The 22,165-nt window shown below is 39.0% G+C and overlaps 1 protein-coding gene and 3 gene segments (V, D, J or C); all 4 read right to left on the reverse strand.

Annotated features, from left to right (window-relative positions):
- Nucleotides 1–364: 364 nt before the first annotated feature.
- Nucleotides 365–2,568, reverse strand: LOC121723859. Its single transcript, XM_042110018.1, has 3 exons — nt 2,250–2,568; nt 1,773–2,135; nt 365–711 (listed from the first exon to the last, which is right to left on the reverse strand). The coding sequence occupies exons 1-3, from the start codon at nt 2,290–2,292 to the stop codon at nt 365–367; spliced, it is 753 nt and encodes a 250-aa protein (XP_041965952.1). The 5' UTR covers nt 2,293–2,568.
- An 8,754-nt stretch (nt 2,569–11,322) lies between these two features.
- LOC121715388 lies at nt 11,323–12,746 on the reverse strand. The segment is given in 3 exon segments: nt 11,323–11,419; nt 12,065–12,446; nt 12,643–12,746. Coding segments are annotated over 3 exon segments (507 nt in total).
- Nucleotides 12,747–15,191: 2,445 nt separating this feature from the next.
- On the reverse strand, nt 15,192–16,178 carry LOC121723868. The segment is given in 2 exon segments: nt 15,192–15,532; nt 15,637–16,178. Coding segments are annotated over 2 exon segments (534 nt in total).
- Nucleotides 16,179–17,165: 987 nt separating this feature from the next.
- On the reverse strand, nt 17,166–17,898 carry LOC121719398. The segment is given in 2 exon segments: nt 17,166–17,514; nt 17,600–17,898. Coding segments are annotated over 2 exon segments (348 nt in total).
- Between the last annotated feature and the right edge of the window lie 4,267 nt (nt 17,899–22,165).

Here is a 22,165-nt window from a genome sequence, read left to right on the forward strand (position 1 = left end):
GGCAAAGAAATAGAAATGTATGTTAACTTGTAATGTTTAGGTAGAATGATCAGAACTGAATAGAGTAGCATAATAAGCTCGACAAAGTTCACAACACAGGACAAGGTGCAGCTTGAGCAGCTGATCCCAACTCAGACTCAAACTGACATCTGTGCACCACAGATCAATTCAGGAGAAGGAAGCTCCTCCTCAGATACCATGACTGACATTTAATGATAGCTACTGTCTCTGTGTGCAAAACAGTATCTATTTGATCATCCATATCGATAGTGTAATATGCTTTCTATGACAAACTGGGTTTTACTGAGAACAATTGTTAGTATGATATCTAATTAGGTGTTATTGCATTCTGTCATTCAAGATTTTAGCTGTGAGGGTTTTTGTTGAGTGCAGCTGGGTTTCCTGACACTGTGGGCTGCAGGGCACAGTAGTAGACAGCAGAGTCTGAGACTTCAGCAGATGAGATCTCCAGAGAAACTTGCTTTGCTGTCTTGTCATGTTTGATTGATAACCCAGGAACAGGAGGAGTTGCATTGGTTATGTAGCCTCGATATTCCAGAATGAGAAACCGTGGTACTGAGTAAGAGAACTGGGGATACCAGTGCAGACTGTAGTCTGTTCCATCGTACTTGCAGGAGAGCTCAACATGTTCTCCTTCTATTGCATGCTTGACTGTAGTGACTGGAGTAATATAGTTTCCAACACTCTTACCTTTAATGAGAGAGTTTTGCACAAATATCAGTATGCATATTGTCTGTTGCTCTTACTCATTTATATTATATTTTCTTAATAATAAAGGCTGCTGTCTAATACTACAGCAAAATAAGGTTGAAAACATTAGCAATGTTACCACATTCATCATGGTAGAGCACATTGTGGAGTTCATGTGATGTGCAGGTCTGCTTGGATTCAGTTGTTTACTCTCAAACACTTTATCCTGACCTCACCGTGATGCTGTCTGTTCAGCTCCTCCCCTGATGGTTTGAGTATTAGCGAATTTAGAGAACTTTGTTGATCAGGGGCATCACTAGCAGTTAATAACATTCGGGGAATGACATGCTCAACCCTGGAACTGACTCTTTCTCTCTCTCTCTCTCTCTCTCTCTCTCTCTCTCTCTCTCTCTCTCTCTCTCTCTCTCTCTCTCTCTCTCATGCACGCTCTAAGTAGCTACATTCCAAACTATCTTTTATAGCAAGTTAGTTAATGTTCAAGTTAAATCTGATGCATGAAGGAGAGTGAGAGGACACCAGTGTCCTGCTTATGTTTGATAAATAGCTCCATCTCATCTCAAAGTTTCAATGCACGATCGGAATAATGGTTTCATATTTGTCAGTCAGCTTTGCAAAATGCATTCAGGGCTACACTTAAAACATTTGGGACTGAAGCCCTGGCAAAATAGGCTGACGATGCCTCTTTTGTTGATCAGTATACAGTGATAATTCACATATGCTAATTTATGTCCATTATGTTTTGTGTACACATTACTAAGGTCTATTCCAAACCGTGGCCCATCTGAGCCAGATGGCGTACTAGTGCACAAACTAAGAAATGATCAGTCAGATGGAGTACAAACTTACAGAAAGGCGCAATACACATGTTTATTTTTTTTAAAAAGGATGTGATTGAGCACAATCACTGTGAAATGAAGTGTATTGTTATAGGTATTTGTCATGACAAAAGAGTTGTATGTGTGGCCTCCTGTTGGACACAATAGTGTTCACAAATTATGTGAGCAGTCCATTCCTGCTACACTTAGGTTACACTCACATACAGTTAATGTTGTTTGAGTTTTTGTACAGTGAAGTTAGTGTTCCTGTCACTGTGGGCTCCAGAGCGCAGTAGTAGACAGCAGAATCTGATACTTCAGCAGATGAGATATTCAGATGAACCTGTTTAGAGCCTTTATTCACTTTACCAGAGGCTCGAGGATGAAGAGGAGCTGATTCCAATTCATTGTCTCTGTATTCATACAACATGATGATGAATTCTGGTTTAGATCCTGGATTCTGGCGATACCACTGCAGATTGTTCACACTCACAGAAACATTGTAGTTGCACGAGAGAGAAGCTGTTTCTCCCTCTGACACAAGAAGTTCTGTAGAGGCTGGAGTGATGTCATCTTGAAAACTGTCACCTAAAAAGAAAAAAAAATGTTGATCTATTTAAAAATATCTAAAACATGCAGACTTGTGTTTCTTAATTTTTGAGTCTGACTTTTTTTTTATATTCAAAACTGAAATAAACCAACCTATCAGTGTGAAAAGCAAAAGGAGAAGGCTGCACATGGTCATAATTGTGTGAAAAAGAATTGATTTCACAGCTGTGAAAGAGTCCACACATGACAACTCTGCAGTTGTTCTTCATGAGTACCCAAACGCCACTGTAAGACTCCTCCTTCTCACATCTCTGTACAGTGGTACACACCCCCACTGTCTGAGACTAATCTTTTCAACAGTTGAAATACTGCTGTTTGAAATTCAGCAGTGTTACAGTAGTAGGTTATGTGTGCACATTTGTGTGTGTGTGTGTGTGTGTGTGTGTGTGTGTGTGTGTGTGTGTGTGTGTGTGTGTGTGTGTGTGTGACCTAATGATTTGGTTTAAGGCCAAAGACAGATTACACTGCCTTACACTACCATTCCACTAGATGGCACCATAATGACATACAACAGCTTTCTCTGGTAAGGGTCGCTGCATACTGGCTACCAATACTTTCTTCTAGAATGCAGAAATATTTTCTGTTCATTTCCCTTCATAGTGTACACTGTGGCAAGAGCAAATATGTATTTAAGTGGGAAATAATAAAGCCCCAGTATAAGATATCTTAGCAATCAAAAGTTACAATAAGTGAAATCCTAATCCAGTGTGTCATGGCTGAAGTTTGTGATCAATCATCAGTTCAGTCTAAAGTGTCTCTGTGTGCCCCTCAAGTCCTTTTTTAATGTTAGGTCACATAATGGGTCATTTAATATGAGGTTGTGTGTAGGAAGTGCATGGACATGTATGGAGTGTCCCTCTCTTCAGGTCAGCTGTGGTTACTATGGAAGATGCTTTCATATGTCAGACAGAAAAGAAATCCATGGCAATGTGAAAGCTTTAAGTGTTAAGAAACATCACTGTTGTTCATTTCGCTCTTTTCTGTGAAATATCAAAATAAAATAAAATTGGCATTTGTGTGTTTTGAATTTGCAGGCATGGCCATCCATATCATTGGTGCAAATTGCAGATATATGATAACATTATGAAGCTGCAATAGTTGTATGAATGAAGAAATTGTAATAGCTCTACAAAGAAAGCCACATTTAGACAGGCAGGTTTTTGTATGAGGACGTGTGTTTGTCAGTCACTGTGGGCTGCAGGGCACAGTAGTAGAGAGCAGAGTCTGAGAGTTCAGCAGATGAGATGTGCAGATAGAGTTTGTCTTTAGTCCTGCTGTTTTTATTTTCATTCTTTTCTCGAAAATAAAGTCTGCTGTATAATACTATTGCAAAATGTAGAACTGCTCTTACCCAAGAAGGTTGAAAACAGTAGCAGTGCTACAGGAATCAGCATGGTAATGTCCATAGTGTAGTTCATGAGGGAGGCTGGTATGCAGATCTGCTTGGATTCAGTTCTTCACCCTTAGACACTTCAATCTGATCTCACCATGATGCTGTCTGTTCAGCTCCTCCTCTGACTTGTAGAGGGTTGGTGAACTTAGGGGATCAGGATAATGATAAAGTGATTTTAAAAATGCTCCCATCACTTTTGGAGACAGATGGATTACTAAAATAGAGAAAGAAACTATAAGAGATTTAATGTGTTTATTCTAAAAAATGACAGTTGAGAGAGACAGATACAGAGAGAGAGATTTAGTATTTTTTATGTTCATGTATTGTAGCATTTGCAGCACAATTAAAAACAGTTTATAGTTATAGACAATTGTCATGACAAAAGATATAGCGGCCGTATGCCACTAACTGTGTGTGTGTGTGTTTGTTTTGTATTGTCTCGCCTTGCCTGCCAGGCTGCTTGAATGTTTTTATCTGGATGTTTGGACAATAAAAGGAATCAACGTCACTGAGAAATCTGCGTCTGTTTTGGAACGAGTCCGCACAGTCATCTCCCGTAATTAGCCTCTCGTGACTCTAACTGTTTGTAGTCACCACAAAAGAGTTGTGATATGTGGCCTCCTGACCCAACTGTGTTTGTATACAGTGTTGTTGGGTTCCTCACACTGTGGGCTTCAGGGCACAGACAGCAGAGTCTGAGACTTGAGCGAATGAGATCACCATAAACACCTGTTTCTTCTTACTGTAACAGACAATCCATGGACTGGTGGATCTGCTTTTAGTGTGTGAGTTTCTTCAGTCAGAAGGTACAAGAACTCTGACCTTGATCTGGGGTACTGGCAATACCACAGCAGAGAGTCAGTGCCACGGTAATTAAATGTGAACATGATGGGTAGACAGGAGAGTGAAGGATCACCACACACTGGTGGGATTTCTTTGCTGATTTTATTTTTTAGTGAACGACGCGTTTCGCCTATGCTTCATCAGGTTCCCAGTGTGCAGTGATCCTTCACTCTCCTGTCTATCCATTAATGACTGCACCTCATCTGCACCTGGAAGGCTGTGCACGGAAATTCATCCTCTTCAGTGAACATGATGGGGTTCACCTCTTTAGAAATCTCGTATGCTGACCTGCTATCAATCCTGCAATTTAAAATATAGATAATACATTATGTTTAGATTACAATGCAATTAAATATATGTGATATTGTTTACAAGATAAAACAACCTTTACAGTATTTCCAAAATAATGTTATCATTAGAAGCATAGATTACTTGACATATTATTCATACCTATGAAAAATATTAAAGGCCAAACAACACAGAGAGCTTCCATGTTGGCTTTGAGAAAGAAATGGTGTGGAGAGCTTAAAGGCACCATATGTAAGATTGTGGCCAAAACTGGTACTGCAATCACTTTCAAAATACTGAAGAGCGGTGTATCCCCTCCCCCTCCCCCCTGACTCGAGGTTGCCAACCCGGATGGCGAAACACTACTGACTTTGTGATTAGTAGATAGGTGGAGGGTGGCGCATCAGGCCAAAACACAACATGACATGACAAAACACAACATCAACATCAGTTGAGGGCTGCAACTTCACTTTTTAAATGACAATATCCTGGCCGAACTACTGTTGTCAGTGATATAAGTATTTGAAATAAACACGATTTCTTAATGTCTAGTGACATATCAGGGCCATTTTATGATTCATTGAAATATTTTTCTTACATACGGTTCCTTTAACTGAAGCTGCAACTTTGGAGAGCCTGGTGTGGTATGAATCTGTCATGTAGTGCAAATGCTCAACCCCTCATAACCCACATGATGGCAGTCTTGAGTAGAGTAGAGGTGTTTTCAGATCAGCACATGAAAACTAAATGTCATAGAAATTGATTTTTGTAGATTATTACAATCTGGACAGATTTTTGACAAGCTGACAATGTTCAGGCTGGGGTACCTATTATACGATATTATATATTTTTAAATAGATAGATACTTTGATCCCCAAGGGGAAATTCAAGCTTCATTCAAAATAATTATAGAGAAAAGGACATTGTTCATGATGAATATATAAGCTGTATATACTGTTTTAATTTTTCAATATTGTAGAAATTTAATTATGTACTGTATATGGTAAAATCAATTATAATGGCCATGAAACAAATATACTAGGCCTAAGCTGATTTACATTTGCATTTACATTATTTTATTGTCTCATATGAGATAAAGTTGGAAAACTACCGATATCACTGTAATGTATTGACAGCACCACTGTAGTCACAGGAGGAAGTGGCATCCCTCTCACTGATTATCACTGAAGAACAAGATGTGTTGTGGCATTTCCAACACATTCTCTTGTGATGGACAAAGTGATGGACAAAGAGAATACAGTGTACAGACTTTCCACCGATACAAAGGAAGACAAAGAAAATGCACAGCCAAAATATGCCAAGACTGTTTATGGGCTGAAACAATGTTACGATACATATTCCAGTTAACCTACCTAGCGAGGGTGACGAGACAAGGAATATCCTGAGTTCCTTGACAGCTGAGCTACTGTACAGCCTACTGGCAGAATGAGAGAATGTGAGCCTTACAGTTGAAAGTTGAATGTTTCCTGCTTCAGTTTCCCCTCAGCTACTCCCTTTGCTCTCCTCACTCCACCCCCTCCATCACAATGACTACATGTGCATACAAAACACTCTGAAAGCTAGGCTTGTGAAATGAAAACTAAATTAAGTCCATTAGTGTAAATCTTGAACACCACCTGCTAAATGATCTGATAGCCTCTGTGCCCCAAGTTAATAGTTGTAACATTGTCATCTTAACTTAACGGCTTTGCTTTGAGAATGATCAAAACCACTTCCTGATAAACAAGTTAAAATAATCTAACAGGTGCAAATGACCACAGCATCCCCTTGAATACAGAATTTGGCAGACCACAAAGTTGGCAGATGTAACTGTGGTGAATTTATTTTATCTCCCTGATTTCAAAGTAAGTTTTTCTGTTCAAGTTTTTGTACAGCATGTCAGAGTCTTTGTATCACTGGGCTACCCTCAGAGCACAGTAGTAGAGAGCTGTGTGTGCCAGAGTTGGGTTTTTAATATGGAGTTCAGTTGATGCTTCTGATGCAGTTGATGTGTGTGATGTAGGGTTATAGTCGTGTTCTCCATCGTAGTGTCTTGCCCCTTTCCTCAGTAAAAACTGAGGAGCTTGATCAGGATATTGCCTGTACCAGTAAAGAATCACCCGTGTAGCATTTGTGTCATATGAGCATCTCAGTGTAACTGATTTCTCTTCAACAGTGAGCATGTGTTGTTCCACTGGATTGATGATATCTGTTGGAAGAAAAAAACAATGACAATGAAGTAATGTAAATTACATATTTAATTATTGTTAATATCCTTCCAGGTTATAAACTTCCACATTTAGAACAGCAGATATGCAGCTTCTATGGTATGTGTTGTCATACCATTAACACTATAGAAATGATCCCCTAATGATGACAGACTGATGTGGTGACCCCACTGAATACAGAAAGAGGCTAAAAAACCTTCCTTTACAGGTTTAGTTTGGGAGGGTTTTGGTATTCTGTATTTATATACTTACAGAAACAATTTTCTTCGTCACTGTTGTCCCCGCAATCATTATCACCATCACAAATATTCATCCTGCTTTCACACCTCCTATTCCTGCATTGAAACTCACAGGCCAGAGCTGGTGCTGAAATAGACAGAAACACAGGTCAGTCAGGCCCTGGAGATCCATGGTATAGCACATAAGCCTACCATTAAAAAAAAGCCCACACATACTTATATCTGCTCTTGGTTGTCAATTAAATATATAGATGTAACACACATGAGCATTACCTACATGTAGAATCAGATAAAGAATAATCATAATGAACTTTCAGTAAAAATAATAGTTTCTCTTTACTGCGGAGGCTGTGTTATGGTGGGAATACACTGTGCTTCAGCTGTATTGTACAGAGTACCACCTTTAGTGTTCAAATGGGCTAACATAGGGACACACCTCTCATGTAAATGGGTGGGTCTTTTGTCAGAAATTTCAGTCGGGCTTTCTTTCTTTTTTTATCATCGATCTCACCTCCGTAACTCTGTAAATCAGCATTATTTGTTGACATGCTTATTGGCATTAAGGTGGTCTGTCCATAGCGGGTCACCTTAATAGCGAATCATTTAATGTACTGAAAGCTCTGCCTTCAGATGAGAAGATGAACCACTCTGCTTTATGGTAGAGATTTCTCACACAAGTTTCTGCTCTGAAATTTAATTTAGTCTCACAAAATTTACTGTGGAGGGTATCTAAATGCAAAAAAAAAAAAAAAAAAAAAAAATGGTCATTTTCTATATTAGGCCAGTGTAGCTGCTCTCCAAATTGGCTTACTCCTCTGTAGTAGGATTAAGTATCAACTAGCAAGTACCATTGCCATTCTCAAACTTTCAATCTTCGCATTTTGCCTTGGCTACTGGAAGGCCAATTTCATTTCATTGTTTTAGATTTTGTATTTCAATTTATTTCATTGTTTCTGAAAATTTGATTATTTAATAAGTCACTCATTCATTCAGAGAATAACTAATTTAATAAAATAGACAATATGACCATGACTAATTGATTAAGTAAATATATACATGTAGTTCAGTTCAGTTCAGTTCAGTTTTTTATTTGTCTTTGTTACAGGATAACAACAAAATGTTGTTAGAACAGAAACAGACAGGCATATAGTTTGAGGTTGTTCATCCATTTGCCTTATATCAATTTACATCCTCATGAATCACCCATTACTTTGCACTTAATTTAGCTCCCCATGAATACCCCCTAGAAAACCTCATAAAGTGCCATGTCCAGTAAAGTGCTTGGTGCAATAATTAATAAATCTAATACAGGTACGGTTGTTGGAGTGTTTTTGCAGCAATGCAAAGTCCAGGTCACAGGTAATGGGGGTGTATGGACAGAGACATATGTTTCAGAGGAATGTCCGATGGGGAGTGGGGGGTTAGACTGTCCATTAAGCAGCCTGACTGCATGGGGGTAAAGACTGTTGGCCAGCCTGCTGGTTTTGGCCCTGATGGACCTATATCTTCTCCCAGAGGGCAGTGGTATATACTGTATATTAATTAGTGAATGTAAAATGAATAGCTCTTTGTTATCATCATGACAGTGGCATAATGAGCCAACACCCTGCCCCAATGCAGGATTGTCAATACAGCCACCCACTCATCTCCCTAACCAGACTGTGTGGTAATGTAATGGCAGTAAACATGCAACATCTTGGGAATGTTCTCTAAAGGTTCGCTGAAGGTCATGCAAAATAAGCCTTTAGAAGACGTCCTGTCATTTGACTCTTGACCATTACTTCACCCGTTATCCAGACATCTGCTTGAAATTGTCATGGACATAGGTTATCCACAAACTAGAAAAAAAAAAAAAAACACTTTGCTGTGTTAAAAACAGAAATGTTATTTTGTGTGGACATCATTCTGTTAAAAAATCTGAGATGTACTGTAGGCTATCTGACCCGATTTCCAGCTTAGCATATTAGCCGACAGTGAGTGGAGGCAGTGGTTCTCAAACTGTGCCATAGCACACACTGGTGTACCAGGTGTGTATTATTATTTATGATTACATGGCTGTCACATTTTGTAAAAGTCTGCCAGGAGAATTATTGCTTTTATAAATGGTGTGCCTTCTCACCAGAGAATAGAATCACTGTGCTCAACTATCTAGCTAGATGAAGTGTTCTCCCTCACCAGCATGTGAGCCTAGACAAGACAGTCAATGGCATGCTCAGGTCCTTCCCATCTGCTGATAGAGCAACAAGAGTCCTCCACTGTTAGTCCTACTCCTCGTTGCCCTAATCCTTTCCTTTTCAGATTGCTCCTTATATCCATAACAATAAGTATTTTTTTCAGTGAATTAGCAAGCTGAAATCAGAAGCTACTACAATCATAAAAGAACTGTGCACCCTCTCCCTCCCGTGCACATGAAAAAGGCATGATGTAGATTTGTTTGAGTTCTTTTTATCTGATTTCCTTTTATGTCCTGCACACATAAAAACTGAGTGTGTGTTTTATGTTTGTAGATTTATTAGATTGCACTTCAATATGTTATGGACATTCTAGAGAGTTTAGACAGAGACCAGTGTTAAGCTGTGTCACAAAACAATAGGCTTTGTCAGTCTACTTTTAAAATTACATTCAGAGCATTACTTATGTTAAATATTCCGCATTGAAACCCAGGCAGAATCGCCTGATGACACCCATGGTCTCAATCTGTATATTTCCCCCCCCACAAAACACACACACAAACAACACACAACAAGCATGTTATGCATGATGATGATGTACTAGTTGGAAAAGAGGCCTATCAGTTAAGTCATACATGTAAGGGATAACGGCCGCCGAGACCCGCAATGGTCGTAATCCCGCTTATCACCCGGTTGCCAGTTTGTTTAAGTTTGTTGTACAGCTTTCTTTTTTCCGGGTGATAATATAAATTATCGTAGCACAGAGGGAAGCCATTCTGTAATTGTTTCTTCGAGACAAAGACTGACAGCTCACACATACAGTGGAGCATGAGGGGTGGATCTGCTGTAACCTCCTCTGGGTTTCATGCTCTTAATCTAAAGCATTGAGCGCCTCCTCCTGGTGTCATGGTGACATGACATGTCATGCATTACATGTAAATTAGACTCTAATCACTAGAGTATTGTTATGAGAAAAGGGATGCTTACAGGGATTGGCAACCACGAATAATGGTGATATTCAGTTGAATTTTTGGCTATGCATTTCAAATATACATACACTACCATTCAAAAGTTTGGAGTCACTTAGAAATGTCCTTGTTTTCATCATTAATGTTGAAAATGACTTGTAGAAAGAAATGGATCTTTAATGCAATATCTGCATTGCCAATTATCAGCACTCATTCATCCAATGTTTCAAAGGTAGGCTACATTGTGTTTACTTATCTGATACCAGTTTAAAAGGCTAACTGATAAAACATTGGAGAACCCGTTCACATTTATGTAAGGACAAAATGTAATCTAAATGTAAAAATGTAAAAAAAAAAGCAATGCAACTGATCTCATCTGGTATTCTGTCTATAAAGGAGTGGAGTGGAAATGTATTTATTGTGACTTTCTAACGGCAGTGTCATACGTACAGTATATAAATATATAATATATTGCATATAACTTAGTATATACATACACGTTAAATTATCTTTATACATTAACGGTTGAAGCCCATTATTTAACTCAATTTTCAAAATACATATTTTTTTAATTGTGTAAATATAATTTTTTATGTATTATAGGTGCATATTTTATTTGAAGCTATGTAAAAATTAATGCATTTCTTTAAGAGTATTATAATTCACATGATAAATACAGATCAGTAAAATGTTGATGAATTCAAATCTGTATCAGCAGACTGGATTAATAGTCAGAGTGTATAAATGAATGTACTGTCTGTGAAGGGGACATGTTGAATCTCCCTCCTCCTGCACATCTGAGAGGTTTTTGTACAACAGAGTAAGAGTTCCTGTCACTGTGGGCACCAGGGCGCAGTAGTACACAGCTGAGTCAGACGCCTCTGCAGAGGAGAGCTCCAGAAACATGCGCTTTTCCTCTGTCTTTATGGACGGAGTCAGACGGGGAACTGGGTCTGAAGTGGTACCAGCCACATATATGTAGTAGAGGAACTCTGGGATGGAGTTGGGATACTGCCGATACCATTGCAAGTTAGTGACACTATCACTGTAGTTACAGGAGAAAGTAACAGCGTCTTCCTCGATGACGATCAGTGAAGAATGCGAGGGTGTTATAGTATTCCCAACAGATTCTCCTGTGAATAATGAACAAAGAGATGAAGAGCATGTGAAGATGCCAGTTCTTTTAAATGGAGGTAAAATTTAGACAAATTCATCTGGATATCACTGAAACATGCCTCTATGATTGACTCTACAGTACATTTCATTCTAATATACTATACCTTGTTGATATACTTAACTATACATGCATTATGATAAAACGCCTATTATATACAACATCTAAAGATCTTACCTATTAAGAGAGATAAGAGCAGGAATGCACGTAGTACCATCATGACTGGCCTGCACTGACAGAGTGACTGCAAGCATCTCGACACCTTCTTTACACACATATACATTTCCTGACTCCGCCCCATCCATTTGAGTTGGTTATTGTTGTGTAAAAGTGGTTTAATGATATCAATGAATGACTTTACCGGCTGATACTTTACTTATTTAAAACGAATTCTGCCTAATATATTTCAACTGGAATCATAATTGGGTTTAAAAAGAGCACTGCGGATACATTCACAGATACTAATTTATGTTCATTTTATTATATGTATTATATGCATATTCCATCTAAATATTTTAAAATTAAATGAATTTCTTTCACAGTATTATAATTGATAAATACAGAACAGACTGGATTAATAGTCAGAGTGTATAAATGGATGTACTGTCTGTGAAGGGGACATGTTGAATCTCCCTCCTCCTGCACATCTGAGAGGTTTTTGCACAGCAGAGTCTGAGTTCCTGTCACTGTGGGCACCAGGGCGCAGTAGTACACAGCAGAGTCAGACGCCTCTGCAGAGGAGAGCTCCAGAAACACACGCTTTTCCTCTGTCTTTATGGAGGGAGTCAGACGGGGAACTGGGCCTGAAGTGGTACCAGCCACATATATGTAGTAGAGGAACTCTGGGATAGAGTTGGGATACTGCCGATACCACTGCAAGTTACTGACATCACTACTGCTGTAGTTACAGGAGAAAGTGACACTTTCTCCCTCAATGATGACCACTGAGGAATGAGAGGGTGTTATAGTATTCCCAACAGATTCTCCTGTGAATGATGAAGAAAGAGATGAAGAGCATGTGAAGATGGATATTTCTGCTTCTGTGATGGATTCTAGATGATCTGAGATAACTAGATAACTTGAGTATTGAGTATATACTTAACTGTGCATGCATTATTATATTACGCCTAGATTTTACTTCCTTATGTGACAAATATAAATGGTAATACTCAAAGATCTTACCTATTAAGAGAGATAAGAGCAGGAATGCACCAAGTACCATCATGATTAGCCAGCACTGGCAGAGTGACTGCAAGCATCTCGACACCTTCTTTACACACACACACATTTCCTGACTCCGCCCCATCCACTGTGGTTATTGTTGTGTAAAGGACCAGCCAAAAAAAATATTTAATGACATTAATTAATGACTTTACCGGCTGATTTTTTACTTTCCTCTGACTCAGGGTGTTTTCACACTTGGTCCCTTTCAGCCTTCTAAACAAACTCAGATCGATGACTCAGCATTTTTTGTACATAACACTCCAAACAAACTCTAACCCATTAGAAGCCAACCGGCGCAATTCATCTAGTCTGTGCACTGTGCACTTTTTGCATTGTAGTCTATTTTATCCTCCTTATATAATATATATATAAACTATTATCATTGGTACTATAACAAAACAGGATACAGACATTTGTAATTTGGCTATAGCCAAACAAATGTGTTCTAATGTTAACCTAATATATATCCTTACAACTGGCTATTGTCAAATTGCTGGGAATTTAATTGATTAACACATCACATAAACTGTTATCGAGTGTTGTTGATACACAATAGGCAACTTGTGTCCTCGGAACCAAATGACAGAAACTTTGGAGTTTTGGAAGTAGGCTGCAGTTTCTGGTGGATACATAACTGGCATGCGTAGGCTTTTGGTAAGGTAAAAGCAACGACTGAAATGCAGTGTTGAAACATGTATTAAACATGTTAAATATGCAAACACTGATCCGGTACAAACACTGACCCCCCCTGACAATAGGCAACTTGTGTCCTCGGAACCAAATCTGACAGCATCTAATCAACATGTAGTGTTGAAATGTCGCCCCGCCCTGGTTCCCAGTCATATTGCAGTCCAAGTGCAGCTGTGTTTTCTATGTGAATATGAAATGTGAAATATAGACTGAAACTTTGCTGAGAAAAAAGGTTTGGTGAGTTGGCTACCTTGTAGTCAGTACCTTTGAAGACAGACGAGGATCTACAGCTGAAGTCTGTTTTTGCCTCACAGTACTGATGAGATGCCGAGGAGCTGATTTTCATTCCCACATTTCACACTAGAAGATGAAAAGAGATATTATTTCACATGATATAAAATGCATGTACAGTAGGTATATGGATAACGTGGTCTGGAAACAGATTAAAGAACATTTTATATTTTGATTCATCCGCATGTTTTAATTTTAATTTTGTCTGTCATACAGATTTAATTGTTATATGCCTCTAAAATGTTATTGGGTTTTTGTTACCTTGGTGTTATTATTATTATGAACATGATGAATTAACAAATTAATGGAGTGATCACACATGCATTGTTGATCATAGAGTTATGAGTTATTGTTTGCATAAAAGACATTTGTAGATACAGTATATGGCCCCTTAAGATTTGTTTACTGTAATTCTATAGGAGAAATTAATTGTTTTTAGTTAGAGTTCCTTGTCCCTGCATTTCAGACAACAGAGCAATACAATCCCTCGCTGTCAGTCAGGTTTTTGTATTGCAGTCTGTGGTTTAGTGTCACTGTGGGCTCCAGAGCACAGTAGTACAGTGCAGAGTCAGAGACTTGAACAGAGGAGATCTGCAGAAACACTTGAGTTTTCTCTTGGTTTAGTTTCCCCATCAGGCGAGGATGTTTGCCTGGGCTCGGGTCTTTCCCAGTGGCGTGCAGCACAAGCAGGAGGAACTGTGGAGCTGATCTGGGATACTGGACATACCACTGGAGAGACTCTGCAGAGGAGTAGCTACAGGACAAGCTAACATTCACTCCTTCCTCTGGGAACACTTCAGTTCTGTCTGAAGTAATTTTCTGTCCTGTGCAAACACCTTTAAAAAAAACAAAAAGAAAACATATATTTGAAATGTTTCAAATAGTTTCAAATATTATTTGGTCAGATCATTTTAATTGTTATTATGTTATATAAATAATGTAATGTTATTATATATAACTGTGTCAAAATGCAGAACCCTGTAATATTTACTGGAATATTGCCCATTTATATGATACCTGTTAGGATGCTGAGCCAAAGAACTCTGTAGAGTAGCATTGTTAACGTCATCTCCAGAAAACAAATACAGCTTGAACTGAACCCTTCAAATATATTTGCAAGGCCTACAGGGTGACTGAGGAGACAAAATGTGTCTTCTATGCTCCTCCTCCAGTCAATGCCCTCATACAGTAGCAGAGTCAGCAGCAGAGGATGCTGATTGGAGAGCTCTTATGACAGTGATCATAATGGAACGAATCACTCTGCACTCTGATATGTACTGTTTAAAACATCATGTTACGAGAAGAAAATTACTTTTTTCTCATGTGGAATAATTATTTCTAATCAGTATCTTTCTCACAGTATAGTTGGATGAATTACCTAACTATTCCCTAACACCTACAATATTCAGCTTTACTGTGTATAAAAACATTGAATATCTACAGTAACTGCTGATTGAAGTTTATAGCACAATTTATTCATTAATTTGTAGTAGAGCTATACTGAGGGCACTGTGAGATAGGTTTGGTCAGATAGGTTTTTGTGTGGGTGTGTACAGTGTTGTTCTCACTGTGGGCTGCAGGGCACAGTAGTAGACAGCAGAGTCAGACACTTGCAGATTCCTGATTGTCAGAGGAACAGAGCTGGAGGAGAAGGTGCAGTTGAATCTCTCACTGAACTCAGTGCCGTTATGGCCAGATCCAAACTTGCCCCTGCCTAGTAAGTAAGTGGGCACACTGTTTGGTTGCTGTTTATACCAGAGAAGATAAGGATTGCCTGCCGTCTCATATGCACAAGCGAGAGTCACCATCTCCCCTTCAGTACTGATCACATTGGATTCCGTTTGATGAACAGAATCTCCTCTGCACACTGGAACTGGAAAACAGGGAAATGTTCATTGGCATGTATCACATTATTTCTGTCTTACACATTTCTATTTCTACACATTTAACGCTCTGCAAGTGAAGATCTACTGTACCGATGCAATTTGCCACTACAATGACAAAGATCCTCATCCAGCAGCCTGAGAGAGGCATCCTGTGTTGAAACACTGCCTGCAGCAGTGTGATGAAGCAGACAATATGAGACCTGCAGGGAACACACTTTAGTTTGACATGCCACTGGCACCATGACACCTCCTAGTGGCTTAAATGGGAACAAGAGCATGTCAACATATCCTACACATGTATTAATTTAGCAGACACTTTTATCCAAAGTGACTTACATGTTGACAATTTGGAAGACTTCTCATTTGCCTGTGTATTTGTGAAAAGAATGTTTGATGTATATATTACTCACACTTGTGGGCTCAGTAATCCTTTTTTGTGAATTACTTCAAATCAATTGATTTGTTAACAATGATGAGCCCCCACAATGTTGAATGAATAAACAAACAGATAGATAAATATCTAATTAATACAAACGGATATAGTTATGATTATGAATATCTTAGCTTGTTTTAATAATCAAATAATGTCAATCACCAAAAACAGCTGCGAAATGGCACCATGTGAACTCCTTGATTATGATTAATGCTGATTAAAAGACTCTTCAAAATGTTCTTGAAAGTGTGGACCATGACTTTGATGCCATTTAAAGGTACACCAGGCAACGTTTTCGTGTTAATTACTCATCTTCGTAAGTCGGTATATGGTTAAATGACTCGTTACAGGGCGAATGAAGACTCTCTCGGCCGTCCCTACTGCCTGTAGGAAGAATATCCCGCTTGCAAGTTCAGTGTATCGTACCCGCCGACTGAAGCAGGATCAGTTTACAGCACAGAGTCAGGCTAACGAAATGCTAGAGATTGTTGCAAACGTATGTATAATGGCAGCGAAAAATAAAAGCAGTGAAAACCCTTGATGGAAGACGCAAAGAAAAGGAAAAGAGCTTCAGACCGAGCGAGGGGGAGTTTCGTAGAGAAAAAGCATCAGGTTTGCCTGGTGTCCCTTTAAATGAAATGGCATTTAAAGCACTTGCAGACTGCATGCCAGTATTTGCATTTAAGGTGTAAGTGTGAGTAGAGAGTTTTTGTCGGAGGGTTGAGTGACATTGTGGAGCTCAGGGAACAGAAATACACAGCAGTGTAGACAACAGAGTCCAACACTTGCAGACTCTGGATGGTCAAAGGAACTGTTTTTGAAGTTATGTTGAGTGTTGTGGAATATGACATATAGAAGCCATTGAGGTTCCTGATCAGGATATATACCAGTGTCAAATAAACAACAATAATAAAAACACTATGTTATACCATTGAATATTGGACAAAAAATGAATGTATTTGAAAGGAAAATGACACACCAAAGTCAACAGTTTGACAAATGCAGTCAAATATATCAGGTAATTTGTATTTTGTGTAACAGTTTATTACAACAGCATGCATTTCAATGATACAACAGGTGTGACCACAGATGCTATTCACCGGAAAACCTCTGATGGTGTTAAACTGATATCAGAGCACTGAGAGAAAATTACTTTGATCTCTGAATAAAAAGTATCCTATTTAAAATGTGAGTTTTTGTACAGCTTCTCTGAGTCTTTGTATCACTGGGCTACCCACAGAGCACAGTAGTAGAGAGCTGTGTCTGCCAGCGTCAGATCTTTAATGATGAGTTCAGTAAATGTTTCATCGGTATTAGAGGTAAATCGTGGGTCTGAGCTCTCATCACTACTGTATGATCGCGCACCTTTCAATAGAAGCCATTGTGGTGCCTGACCATAATACTGCCTGTACCAGTAAAGGTGAACATAACGGCTGCTTGTCTGATATGAACATTTCAGGGTAACTGTTTTCATTCCTTCCGGGTGACTTACACGGTCCAGATCAGGATCAATGCTGTCAGCTATTATTTCTGCAAACAAGCACATTAAAGAAATCAAAATCAAAATGTGCATCATAAAAAAACATGAGAAAAAAAGAGAAAAAAGTCAGTTTACCAGTGATGATAATGAGAATCAGAAGTAGTGGTTTGCCCATGTCCCTTCCAGATCAGTTGTTCTTGGTATGTGTGTGTGTGTGTGTGTGTGTGTGTATGTAATTTGTTGTCTGATGTGCTGCTCTGTGGATGACTGAAAGTGTGTCTGTAGCTACCTTTTAAAAGAGAAAGGAAATGCATCAGGAAGTTACACTCTCATGTCACACAGCACAACAGCATTATTACACTCATTAACGATTTCTCTTCATTTAGTGGGTCATGACTGAACATGTTGTACATTTAGTGAGGGTTTTTAAAACACCTGTTCAGTGAAAGCTTGTTTTTTCAGTCTTTTTTTCACAGGTGTTTTTAAAAATTGGTGTTGAATCATTGCCGTCTTGAGAAGTTTCAATACTACATTTAAAACATTACAATTAGGCAAAAGGGGCTGGATGGCGTCATGTAACTTGAAGTGATGTAAAGCAATACTGGATGACATCACATTTTTTAAATACTGTATGTAAACAAAACGGCATACATACCTTCTAAAATTCCCCAAAGCTCCCTTCCCCCAAACTCAAACGGTCTGTTTGGCAAATGCAATTCGCACAATTGTGCACTCAGTGAAGTGAGTGAACTGATTCATGAAAGATTGATGTGACCTTAAAGCTGCAATTGGCAAGATTTTTTTTGATCATATTCACTGAAACCGACACTATGCACCAATAGAACAACATAAACCAGCCGGTTTTAGAAAAAAAACGCACTTCTACCTCCACCTGTTATTTGTTTTGCAAAAATCCACAGCTCCCAGTTCTTCGGGTCCAATCAGAGCAGGGCTGTGTGAGATCTGACGGTCAATCACAGTCTGGTGCAGTCAGGTGCGCACTGAAGAGCACAAACTCGATGAGAGGGTGCTCGGTGGTAGTGGGGGAGGGGCATGAGAGTTGTAAACATCGAAAATGTTGGCTCCTCAAGTCAGCTCCTCTTATGTAGATACCTTCAAGTAAAGTAGCAAAAGTTTTTGTGCCGCTGACCAACACGTTTAGACAACTAAGGAAAGAGGTGATACCCTGAGATTGCCTAACAGATGATATTCAGTGCCACACAGATGCCACAGTCTCTATTTAGAGATAGGCTAGCTAACAACAGGCATTTACATTGTCAGTGTGACATGTTGGTTCACCTGCTGGATAAAACAGGTGCTGGAGAAAGTGATATTGTTATTCCCCTTTTCCCTTTTGCTTACATTTTTGCCCAGTACATATGTTTGTTCCTTGCAAGCACTAATAATATTGTGGTGTAAAATGGTGAGTGACGGAATCTATGTTTATATTATAAGCATAGATTCCGTCACTCTCTGCCTCACCATCAGACGAGGATCTAGTACATTTGTGCATTTTCTCTGAATATGTTTTAACTAAAATCAATTCAGTGTAAATGATGTTTTCCACATTTGTGTCATTACCATTTTCAGGTGTCTCTTGACTAAGACAGTTTTTGTATGAGAGCTGAGTCTGCAGCTGTCACTGTGGGCTGCAGAGCACAGTAGTACACAGCAGAGTCAGAGACTTGCAGATCCTGTATGGTCAGATTAACAGCTTTTGTGTCTGTGTTGAGTGTAGCATTGAATCTCCCCTCAAAATCTGGGCCATTGTCTTGTCTAAGAGATGTTTTCAGTAGAATATATTTTGGGAATCTGTTTGGTTTCTGCTGGTACCAGAAGAGATACTGGCTGCCTGCTAATGCAATGGTCTCATACTGACAGCTGAGTGTCACCATGCTGCCCTCCAGACCCGTCTCATCTTTAGGTTGAGTAACAGAGTCCCCCACTGCAGAGCACACTGTGAAGACAACAGAGCCACATGAAATACCAAAAAGATTGAAAAATATGATTAAACATTACAGTATATACTGTATCTTGAATTTCCCCTTGGGGGATCAATAAAGTATCTATCTATCTATTTATACTGTATTTTAGGATATTTCTTACCACTGAAATAAACAGCTAGAATGAATGTCTTTATGCAATATTCCATGGTTGAACTGTGGTGACTGGCTCACTTTGGACTCTCTCTGTCTCCTTCAGTTCTTATATCACATTCTGACACACACATATGGTGCACTGGAGCTTCATTCTGCAGGTTTTGGCATTACATTTGCGCCCCCCTCAGTTCACAATGAGAACAGCACAAAGTACAGAGCGACAAGCCTTATCAAATACATCAATGGACTCTTTTCCAGACCAACCTGCAGAGAAAATTCATTCAGTTATACATGTTCAGCCAATCTCTATGTGCTACAGGGCAAAAGACATTTAAACATTAAAAACACTGAAAGAAATAAAAAAAAACATTAAGATATTATAATAGGCAGCAGCAATTATAGGGTTAAAAAAGCAGCTAGCCAGGTTTTAGTCTGCTAAAAAATTTATGTTTTACGTTTTTAAGAGAGGACATTCCATAAGGGGCAGCAGAGAAGAAGGCCCGATCACCCATTGTTCTAAGTCTTGTCCTGGGGGTGTGGAGGCGCTTTGAGTGAGTAGAATGGAGGGATCATCTTGAGATTAGTGGGGTGAGTAGGTAAGGTGTGCATTGCCATGGATGCACTGGTGAGTGAGAAACCAGCAGTCTTATAATACAGTTATGTCCCCTCAGTTTGAAATGATAAGTGCATCATAAGGTAGACTAACACATTTTGATGTTAACTTTTTACTTTTACTGTTTGCCGATGTTAATATTCCCGAAAGATTACATTTGCTTTGTGCAGTTTTGCACACAAAGCATTCTGTGTTGAGCATTTTGTAGATGTCATGGGCCTAATTCTGTAGATATCATGGGCCTAATTCAACAAAGTACAGATGAAGGACCTTGCCTGTTTGAAAACCTCACAGCCATGTTGTGTAATGTTGATTGGCCACCGTGGAAAATACCCTGATACATATGTATATGTACAGCACACCTTTCCTCTGTATTAGCATAATTTCTAAAGTGTATTGATATGTATTTGTATGAGTTACTGTACAGTTTAATAGCATTTATTTCTGGTAACAGCCATGGGTTACTGTACAGTTTAATAGCATTTATTTCTGGTAACAGCCATGAGTTACTACAGTCTAATAGCATTTATTTCTGGTAACAGGTGTGACCACAGTCAGTGTTCATCTCCAAACCTCTGTTGGCAGGCGACTGTTATCAGAACACTAACAGGAAATGTCTTTGATGTCTGTTGGCATGAAATACAAATTAGTTTTTGTTCAGCTTTTGCTGACTTTGTATCACTGGGTAACAACCCTCAGGGCACAGTAGTAGAGAGCTGTGTCTGCCAAAGTCAGGCCATTAATAATGAGTTCAGTAGATGACTGCTCTGTAGTAACCTGAAACCGTTGGTCAGATTTATGTTCATATGTCTCAGATCGAGCCCCTTTCAACAGTAAATACTGAGGAGCTTCATTTGGATGCTTTCTGTACCAGTAAATCCAAATGTTACTGCTGCTGGCTACAAATGTGCATTTCATTTTCACTGAGTCCCCTTCATGGTGAGAGATTGTCTGTCTCACGGGATTCAATCTGTCAGCCATTATGTCTGAAATGAAAATGAATAAAAAAATACAAATGACAAAAAAATCCATATGTATGGATAATATCAAACAATTCAAATTAGAATTATGGCTACTAACCCCAACAGTACCATGTAACAATACAGAAAGAATAAAAATGATTTCTTGAATAATTATTAATTATAACCTGTAGACATAAAGAGGATCAGAAGAAGTCTTTTCTCCATAAGTCTGATGCAGCAGCAAGTCAGTAATGTGCTCTTTCTGATGTGCTATTGTGTGTGTCTATCAGATTGTCTGCTCACTGGAGATGAAACGAGACACAGGAAATGTATCTGTCACCAGTAAAAAAAAAATATCATAGCCTGTAAAATACTGCACACAGCTAAGAGATCCGAACTATCGATGCAAGACTTGGAAGGGAAGCAGATCAGGGAAGTCTGTTCTCATGTCTTTTACAGATATATGGGCCACCTCACCCATTTAGCACTCTAGTTTATCACCATGTTGTTATATAATCTATTAATATTCTCATGTTTTAAGGGACCGAATGCTGTGAATTTGGCCTTGAGCACATTCTATGAAATATGGGCCTTTAAGTATAGCTGAAGGACTGGACTGACCTTCGGTCATAGTTGTGGAGACGTCTCTCAGTAATGCTGGAGGTGTATCCTGAGGTGTTGTTGGGTTGGGTATTGACATGTGTCCCATTAATCAAGTGTAAGTTTAGGGAGGGTGGATATGGGACGCTAGACAGCACCACTGGCAAGGCTATTGGGTACTTAAATTCACAGACAGGTGAGGGTGCCCATCTGACAAACCCCATTAATCAAAAAGATACAGTATCTCACCAATTCCAAATGATCAGAATAAGCATGACTTCTCTTGATCCCTGGGAGGTTATGAATGAGAGGTGGAGTATAATTTTATTGTCAGTTTCTTTGCCATGCATGACACATCATTATTATTTTCAGCAAACAGTTATTGTGTGCACATCCCACCTTCTGGCAGGTGCAGGACAAAAGAAAA

The sequence above is a fragment of the Alosa sapidissima genome, chromosome 1 (assembly GCF_018492685.1).
Source record: "Alosa sapidissima isolate fAloSap1 chromosome 1, fAloSap1.pri, whole genome shotgun sequence".
NCBI lineage: Eukaryota > Metazoa > Chordata > Actinopteri > Clupeiformes > Clupeidae > Alosa > Alosa sapidissima.